This window comes from Notamacropus eugenii, chromosome 1 (genome assembly GCF_028372415.1).
Source record: "Notamacropus eugenii isolate mMacEug1 chromosome 1, mMacEug1.pri_v2, whole genome shotgun sequence".
NCBI lineage: Eukaryota > Metazoa > Chordata > Mammalia > Diprotodontia > Macropodidae > Notamacropus > Notamacropus eugenii.
The window spans coordinates 466477336-466486845 of NC_092872.1; the positions used below are offsets into that span (position 1 = coordinate 466477336).

Below are 9510 nucleotides of genomic sequence, written 5' to 3' on the forward strand. Positions count from 1 at the left end.
TCCATCTCATAAAAACTACTTAATTTCAATAAACTCAAACTGCCAGGACTGGGACAAGAAATCAGTAGGCAGTAATTAGAATTTAGCATTAATGTATCACCAGAGTTTCTGACCCTGAAAGCAGCAAAAGCGGATAACTAGTCCAGTTCTGAGTAAAATTTTGACCATCCAGGGTCCTCTTTCCTTTCTCCCTCCTAAAGGCCCTTGTCAGTCACCAAATGGTACTTTAAGTAAGTATATCTCTCATGAACAAGAAGAAAAAGAAAAGATTAAGAAAAGAGAAACACAAAAAAGGTAGACTTGTACAACAAAGACAGCATAAAAAGATAAAAGAAAATAGAAAGGAGAAAAATAAAACCAACAGGAACAGAGGTAAGGGTAGAGATAATTATGGAAGAGATCATAGATTCCTCACCAAAGCTAAAGAATTGGACAAAATGTTAATGAAAAGGGATTTATTTAGATCAAATATTTTATGACCTCAGCTGTCATCATCCCACACAACTGCAGCTCTTGGTTTAATATAGTAGGTCCTGGCTGGGGTTGGGGTGATATAATTATGGATCACTAATTCCAAAATAAACTTGATGAATGTCAGGTTGAAGAAGGGTAAAGAAAAAGTGGGGGAAATGAAATGGGGAAGGAAGGGAAAGTGCTTCAGCATTTTTGCCTAAAATAAACCCTGTTGCTTTATAAATATAAAAATATAATTTGTTTCTCTTATGATGTTTGTGTCAGGAGTCAGCAAGAAAAGGAAAGTGTGTTTAGCAGAGCAAATTCAGAGGGGTGAAGAACTACTCCTGTGCCGTAGGAGCAGGAAACCAGGCTGTAGAGTCGACTTCTTGTTTGGGGAATGAATGAATACATTAGATAGACAAGGACTTTCTACTTCTTAGATGATTTCCACAATTTCTCCAGGAATTCTGTTGTCAACTAGTTAACAGCTCTTCGGTGCTTTGGGGACTCATTTTCAGTAAGAAGTCAGAGGAAAGGAAAAAGAGATGACAAAGTCTAAGAAGAAAAGAATGCTCAGGTAGTAGAAACCCTGCTGAGCCAGGTTCTGTGATCCCTAAAGATGAGGCATTGAAATTGTAACAGATTGATTCTCTACCCTACATGGGGCGTTAGAAGGCTGCTGTGACCCTGGGAATGAAGTTCGGATTCATAGATTTAATAGACTGTGCCCATTCTGGTTGGGTTCCACCCTGCTCTACAGAGCGGAAACGTTGGGGACTTCAGAAGTCCTCCTTAGGATTGTGACCACTTAGAATATAGGAACCTCAGGGGGAGGAGGGGGAAGGGCACCCTCTTTATACACTCTCTGGGGGCTTGTTTTTCTTACCGTCCCTTCCCCGTCTTCCAGGGCTTCAGGTCAAGAAGCATCCTTTTGAAAATGAAGGGACTGGAGCTACCGAGGCTTTGAGATCGGGGCGGGGGGCGGGATTTGGGGTGGGAATCAGTTTTCACTGCCTATACTCTTCCTCTAGAAAGATGTATCTCCTGGAATTTTGTGAAATTCAGAACACCTCGATCATTCACCTCCCCACCTTCTCACAAGCATAAATAAGGTCCAGTGTCACCCTCCTGTGCCTGGGGCCCTGGACTTTGGAAGGTCTCTACTAAATCCTGCTCATTTTAGAACTCTTAAGGGATGGGCGGGAGACCCTGGGGACTTAGTTGGGAGAGTGAGGAGTTCGGTGAAGTAGAAATAAGCCTCTCATCGCCACAGGACCCCAGCGGCTTGCCTCACCCTTTTCTTGCTCACCTCCTTCCTTTTGCAAGATGACTCCATTTCTCTAAATGGCGTGTGTCGGGTTGAGATTTATTTAGTTTAAAATGCAGCCCTTTCAAAGTTCTGTGAATCACGGGAACACGGAAACAAGCCCTCACATCCACGGTAAAACGCACACTACCTTACACAGGAATAGCTATAGTAGCGCTGTTCCCCATTATTCATATCAAGGCCAGCCCTTCTTGAGTAAAACCCATTTTATTACACCAGCCTTCTCCATCTTCAGTCCCCAGATGAGAAGGCCGGCCTGGACATCCAGTGGTGTGGACAGCTCACCTTCTCTTCCCAGCCTGGCTTTGGCATTCCTTAATCACCCCCTGAGCCCTGTACAGTTGCACGAACTCGCGAGTCCCAAGCTGCACTCCCCAGATTCTGCGGCTCTTAGACAAACCGCACCTTCCCGGACTCTTCCGCTCCAGGAATTAGGAGAGAGTCCTTATCATAACCACCCCTCTCTCCTCCCTGCCGCAGCCTCATGAGCCCTCGGATCTCAGGCTAGAATTAACCTGGAAAGGGGTTTGTCCTCACTGAGGCTCGCACGTGTCACCCATCCCTAAACAACCTGGCTCATTACGGTTGTCTTGGGACACAGGCTCGTACTGCTCTCAGGTAAACGAATTTGAGACATTTCGAAGAGTCTGCCATCATAGGAGAAGTCTTTTCTCTGCAGCAGTGGCAAAGAGTAAAATAGCTTTTTAAAAGAGTCTTGGGGTATGGAAAAAGCAGGTTACACAATCCACTATGTCAGAACTAATGGCTTCACTCACCAAAGGGCAACCTCAGCCTTCCCTTTACCTAACTCTAGGATAAAACTGCAAAATGGCAAAGAAGAAAAAAATGTGCAGGAAGGAAAGATCAAAGTGGGGTGGAATAGGGAAGAGAATGAGAAAACAAACTTTCACTTGAGTTTGGGGACTATCATACTTGTCTACTTAAAACACATTTGTATCAGTCCTTAAAGAGTGTCCAATTGCATTTCTTATTTTTGAATTTGAATAACTAATTCAATAAATAGCCCATTGACCTCTCCTGGGTGCAGGCCTAGTTTCACAAAAACCGATTTCACAGTCAAGTTTATAATCCTCCCTACTCTGGGAATTCTGCATTGCTGTAATTCACTCCCAGCAGTGCTAAACACCCTGTACAGCACCTGAATAAAGAAAACCATGTAAACTTAGGCCATTGAAATAATAATTAGCCCACATTCCAATATAATTTATTTCATAAAGAAACTTACCTTATCTTGATAAAATCATCCTTTAGTAGCTTTTGGCTTGGGCTGGGGAGGGGTGAACAAAAAGACTAGAAAAATATTCACAAACTGGAAATAGGGAATAATGTCTAGCAAAAAAATGAGTTTCCAAACATATTTTAAAAATAAAAGCAACTGTGCAATTTTCTTTAGTGAAGTCTATCATAATTACATTTTTTAAGAGAGAGAGAGAAAAAAAAAAACCTGTTCACATAATGCAGTAAGTCCACTGCTATTCAGGGAAAAGTTAAAATAATTACTACATTCATGGACATTACTAAAAACCAGTACACCTTAAAAACACAGACACAGTGTTTTGTTTTATCTGTTGCAAAAAAAAAAAATGTATTTGATTACTTGAGTAGAATTACAGTATCTCTGCTGTTAGTAAGTATTAAATGTTAAAGAAATTGGACCCCCTTTTCCTTTCAACTTGCCATGAAAGTGCATGTAACAGTCCATGTTTTTTTTTTTTCCATACCTAATACAAAATAAACAAACACTATACCTGTTCTCTTGATCAAGAAGATGAGCTCACCTTGTAAGGAACATATGTACATTTTAATGAAAGTGATATTTCTTATTGTATATACAAGAGCATCTACAATTTTTCCACGGAAGGTTGTTCAAGATGCTATACTTAGCAGCATTGTGAAATTCCAGCACATTTTCTATAATGAATATACCTACAAGGCAAAATGTTCTGTCTCAGTTTCAGCTACCAAAACAACACTTTTGTATCTTCTCTAATAATCTGCGTGCTTATTACTGTACAGAAACTTATTAAACATTTAAGACGACTCAAGGAAAAAGCACAATACAAATAACAGCTCAAAACGGAAAGTGTTAAATCTACCCCCAAAATTAAAGCAGTTTTAATTTTATAATAAAAATCAAAAACTGAACCTTTTTCAAAGAACCACTCTGTTCAGTCTGTACTGTTGGGCTTTTTCAGTCCTTTCCTTAGATCTGTTTTGGAAGATTAAACAATGTGTTTGCTGATAAAATTTTCCAGCAGGATCAAAGTGTACATTTATATACAGACTTTATTAGAGATCTAATGCATCACTGAGGCATTGCATCAACACCAGAGTTCATGTTAAACTGGATATAGAAAATAAGTTAATGCCAGAATAAGGTCATCTATCAGAACAACTTGCAATTGCCATAAATGTTACAGCAAGTTTACAGCACTCTAGTCAATTAGTATTTAGTTCAAAATACAGAAGACCAAAGTTAATGCTTGCATTTTTTTTTTTGCAAAGCAAGGTTATATCACTAATAAATAAGCTCTCTTAGAACTCTAGAAGTTGAACATGGTACAAAAAAATGTCTTAATAACGTTGTTGTTCATAGATCTGGGCAAGGGAGGCAGGGAGGGGAAGGGAGAGGAGACAATAAGAAGGCAACCCTAAGTTGCATTCTTAGCAGGAATGTTATTTATAAGGTTGATTCTCTTTAACTTGTTGTGATCTCTTTGTTGTCCTCCACGAATCGGGTAAAACGGAAATTATTTCCATTTTCACTGCCTGCCATTTTCTCCAGACCAGCTAGAGGAGCATTAGGTTCAGAGTTCTGGAGCTTCTCCAAACTTCCCGTCAACCCACTAATAGGTGAGCTACTGCCATTGCCAAGGCTTCCAGGAATTGGAGGGATGCCACCATTCTGAATGACTGAGATCTCGTTGGTCTTCATGGCCAAACCATTGGAGAGTGCAGCTGCATACTGATTCCAGAAACTGGAAGGATCTCCATTTCCTGACCTTGCAGCCAAATCTTTCTGGAACATTTCTGGGAATTTTACAGGATTGCCTCCCAGAAATGTCATGGGACCATCTACAGAAAGTCGCCTGCCTCTTCTGGCTGGGGTACTGTTCCACATATGAGTGCCCATGTGTACCTAAGAGACAGAGAATACATAAAAAGGAAAGAGAGAAGGAGAGAAAGAGAGAGAGAGAGAGGGAAAGAGAGAGAGAGATGGAGAGAGACATTTAATAGTCCAATCTGTCTAAATTCATATCCAAACACTAGACAAAACTGGTAGTCCAAATGTCTATTCTTGTTATGAGAAGGACAGTGGGAAAAGTAGGGGATAAGAACCCCTCCCTTCAGCTGGTAATAACGTATGTGTGTGTTATTACGACACTCTCTCTATAGCACAAGGCCTGCTACTTCTTGTGGAAGGATGCCATTCCCATGCTTACTCTATTTTATTACAAGTATTTAGCTTATAATGGCCTTAGGCGATCTAGTCAGTTGCAGATAGCTACTTTCAGGGTTAGAATTGTTATGTCCACTTTCATTGTGATGGTAAGTATTGTATCTGACACCCTTTACCCTATAAATGTCCTTTTCAGACAGGAAGAAGGTATCCCTCCCTGATTGCTCATTGGAGAGCTTCATGTACAGACAGAATGGCCAGAAAGTAATTATTCCTCTCACATTACTGGCAGCAATCTCTGGAGAAATACTCTGTCAACAGAAAAATGTACACAGCGTGAGTGCTCAACTGGTACTCTAGAACTTAAGTATATTTGCTTTATTTCCAACACATTTCAGTAGGAAATGTTATATAATCAATTAACATAATACCCATTATCTGTAGTTATACTATCTTTAAAAAGAACAACCACCATCATACTGTGCTGTACAGTGATGAAAAGAGGAGTCCACATTGAAAGAGGCTAATAATTATTCAGCAGTACACACAAGACCCAGGCCATGTGGAGATCCTTAATCAATACCCCATGGCAACGCAGTGCTGTCTTATTTGGTAAGTAAAGCAATTCACTTGGTGCACTTAGCTGGACAATGGAAACAGGCCACTCCATTGCACACGTACCAAATAATTCAGGACACGGATGTTCAGCAAGGAACAAAATGCCAAAGTCAGGCCAATGCAGCTCATTTTCAAAGTATCTAAAAATTGCCTGCTTAACAACATTCAATAAACATTTTAAAAGACACACACACACAAGTGATGTGGGGTGATAAAAGGAGAGGGGAGAGTTAAGGAGTACAAAGACAATGATGAGTACCTTAAGATTGCCTTTTGTTGTGAAAGCTCTCCCACAAATCGTGCAGGCAAAGGGCTTCTCTCCAGTGTGTGTTCTTTCATGGATCTGCAGAGCACTGGAGGAAGAAAATGTCTTTCCACATGTGTTGCAATAGTGCTGTTTGGGAGTTCTCCTAGGGAGGGCTGGGAGCAGAACTGGAGATGTGGCAGATGAAGATAGAGGCCCAGATGGGACCAGGCTCGAAGAAGTGTCCTTACTGTCCTGAGAAGAACCATGCACAAAGCCATTTACCTCTGTTTTTATGAGTGATGACAATGAGTTGGTGGGGATAACTACAGAGTTCTGATTGGGGCCAAGGTTGGAATTGGGCTCGAAGAGTTGTGATGGTAGATCTCGCATCTGATGTGTCAACATATGCTGCTTCAAATTACCCTTTGTGGAAAACCCACGATTGCAAACTGTGCAAATAAATGGTCTCTCTTTGGTATGACTTCTGTAATGAATGTCCAAGGCACTCTGACAAGCAAATGTTTTGCCACAAATATCGCATGCAGTGTTTTTAAATTTACCCCGGTCTCTGAAAGGGAAGAGTATGCCCAATGAATCTTCTTTAATAATCTTATCTGTGTGACCAGATGTCAAATCTAAAGCTCCACCATTCACAGGAGTAGGAGATAAACCATTGGCAAACTCACTCGGCAATGCTCTTTGCTGCTTCTCCTCAATACTTGGTGACTTGTGGTAATCATGGGTGCTGTTGGATGGGGATAGGGCCTGCATGGAAGAGGTAGACTCTGAAATAGCAGGGCTTCCAGCACTCTGGCTCTCCATATCACCCCCAACTGAGGAAGAGTCATTCGTCATCACATCCCCCTCTACGGATCCATTCTCAACTGACTTGAGGCTGGCCTGAAGCTGCTCAGCCAATCCAGCATTGATCATCTTCATCTGATTTTCCAAAGCAGCAATACTTGACATTTCTAGAGGCAAAGGGGATGAAGACAAGCTATCTTGTGATGCATCAGCAGACTTGGGTGTATCAGGCACACTGCTATCAGGGCAGTCTTCCATATTTTCATCTGAGAAATTGTCTAGGTCATCAAAGTTCTTCTCATCAAAAGAACCTGTGTCTGATTCCATTGACTCAGGGTAGTTTTCAGTGATTGGGGTATTAGGAATCTGGCCCCCCATATGCATTCTGATGTGCTGCTGAAGTACCACAGCATTAGTGAATTTCTTCTGGCAGATGGGGCAGGAATGTTGGACTCTGAGTGGGGGCATGGCACGGTGGACACTATAGTGAGTTTTCAGATTCCCTTTCGTGGTGAAGGCCCTACCACAAATTTTACATTTAAATGGTCTCTCCCCAGTATGGGTCCGATAATGCATCTTCAGTGCACTCTGGCAACTTAGAACTCGATGGCAAATGATACACTCATTGGGGTCTGTTGCCTTTTTGTCAATATTTTCTACCAGTTGCTGTAGTTTTGATGTCTCTGAAGCTTGTGCTGAGTCCAACAGCCCTCCAAAAGGGAACTTTGCCTTGAACTGCTCTGACATAAGGGGCATCAGAGGGTTAGTAAAAGTGGCTACACTGCCAGAACTGGAGTCTGCAGCTGGGGAGCTCACAGAGTTGTTAGTGTTTGTGAGTGAGTTGGGTACAGGTGTGCCCTCATCTGTCTTACTGTTAGACAGTGGCAAAGTGGACCCCTCTGCTTCTTCAGAGAGCCCGCTGGAGTTCCTTGGGGCTATTTCAACCACTCCTGAATCACTTTTAACAGAACATGGTGGGCTGGTGGCAGAATGACTGATGGGTATTGGGGCTGGTTCTTCAGTCTTGATGAAGGGGGTCAGGCTGGGGATTGTGGGAGGAAGAGGCAAGCCGACTGAAGTGGTCAGCGTGGGCAGCACTGGCTTGGTGTCCAACCAGCTGGTGACAGGTTTCTCAGGTGGGATGGACATACCATATGGGATACCTGTACTTGTAGGAATATTGTCCAAGTGCTCAGGCACAGGGTAGGGGTTCATCTGGATATGGGGATATTTCTCTTTGTGGCGCTGAAAGTGGACTTTTAAATTTCCCTTTGTGGAAAATCTGTTCCCACAGATGTTACATTTGAATGGCCTTTCACCAGTATGAGAACGCAAGTGGATCTGCAAGGCACTGTCACTACCAAAGACTTTAGCACAGAATTTACACTTGTGTTTGAAGAATGCCTCATCAGAAGTACTTTTCGCCTCAAAGGCAGTTACGTTTGGTGGCTTGCTTTTTCTTTGCTGGGCCAAGGCTGACAGAGAGTTTAAATCCTCTGCAGTTGTTCCAATATTGGGCAAGGGTCCGGGGAAAACAGAGTTACCAGGGGCAGACTGAGGTAGAAGTGGATTAGATGCAGGACTTAATAAACTACTTATTGCAAAAGCTGGTGAGGATGCTGATACTGGTGGGTTGCTAACCTGGGAGCCACCAGCACTTGAAACCACTTTTTCTGAGGACGGAGTTGTAACTGCTGCTGCCAATATGTTAAGATTTGGAGAAGAGCCACTGCTGGATGGGATGATGGTGTTGCCAGGACTGCTCTGAGGTAGCTGTATTGGGGGTAGCTGTTTCACACCACTGATGCTGGCAGATTGACTAGCAAGGCTCTGTGCTAATCCAGCTGCTGCTGCCAGCTGCTGGGATAAATGGGAGCTTAGCGTGGACAAGGGGTTGGCAGATGTTCGTAAAGTACCTTGAGAAGGACTAGAAGATGTTGGCATATCTGCATTTTGGGAAGCCAACAGCAGTATTTGGTGACGGATTTGCTCTATCAGTTGCAACTGGTGTATCTGCTGCTGTTGCAAAGCCAAGAGCTGTTCCATGAGGGCTGGGATGGCCAGCTTACCACTGGACGCCCCGTTGCACCTTGCTTCCTGGGAGAACTGGGCCACTGCCACCTTCGTGCTCTGGAGGTTTTCTATGATGACGTTACTGTTGATCACGGAAAAGTTGCCCAGTGTCGTCAGATCCCCTAGCTGAGGTAGAGAGGTTGTGATAGCTGAGGTACCCATGGAAGAGCTGTGGCTACTTGGGATAACACGACTGTCAATGCTGTTGGGACCACCGCTGCTTCTGTTCGTGCCAGAGGCCTGCATTTCCATGGACTCTTCCCTGTCAAGTTTGCTGTGTTCTGAAAGGTCACTGCAGTCTACTTGATCGGTGTTATTAACCGCGTCATTCATTTGTTCATCAGGATTATCGGAGGGTGGGCCAGGGGAAAAGGTTTCAGGAGGGGAAGGTGGATTTTCATTCACAATTAAAACTAATTGATTTTTAGTGCAGCTCTTCTTGTGTTGCAGGAGATCTGATAATTCAAAGAACTCAGCACAGCACCTGCCACAGACATGGGCATCCTTGTTCTTAGTGGTTCGATTTGTCTGACCCTTCTCCATGTCTCCTAAAAATGACAAAAA

At 42.9% G+C, this 9510-nt stretch overlaps 1 protein-coding gene across 5 annotated transcripts in view; it reads right to left on the reverse strand.

The window, feature by feature from the left end:
- Positions 1-3583: 3583 nt before the first annotated feature.
- Positions 3584-9510, reverse strand: part of SALL1 (spalt like transcription factor 1) — a 15395-nt gene continuing 9468 nt past the window's right edge. For all 5 annotated transcript variants that reach the window (XM_072632192.1, XM_072632194.1, XM_072632196.1 and 2 more), the window contains exons 2-3: positions 6082-9494; positions 3584-4943 (exon numbers count right to left, since the gene is read on the reverse strand). In XM_072632192.1, coding sequence (XP_072488293.1) covers positions 4503-4943; positions 6082-9494 — 3854 coding nt within the window. In that variant the 3' untranslated portion in view covers positions 3584-4502. The remainder of the gene's footprint in view (positions 4944-6081; positions 9495-9510) is intronic.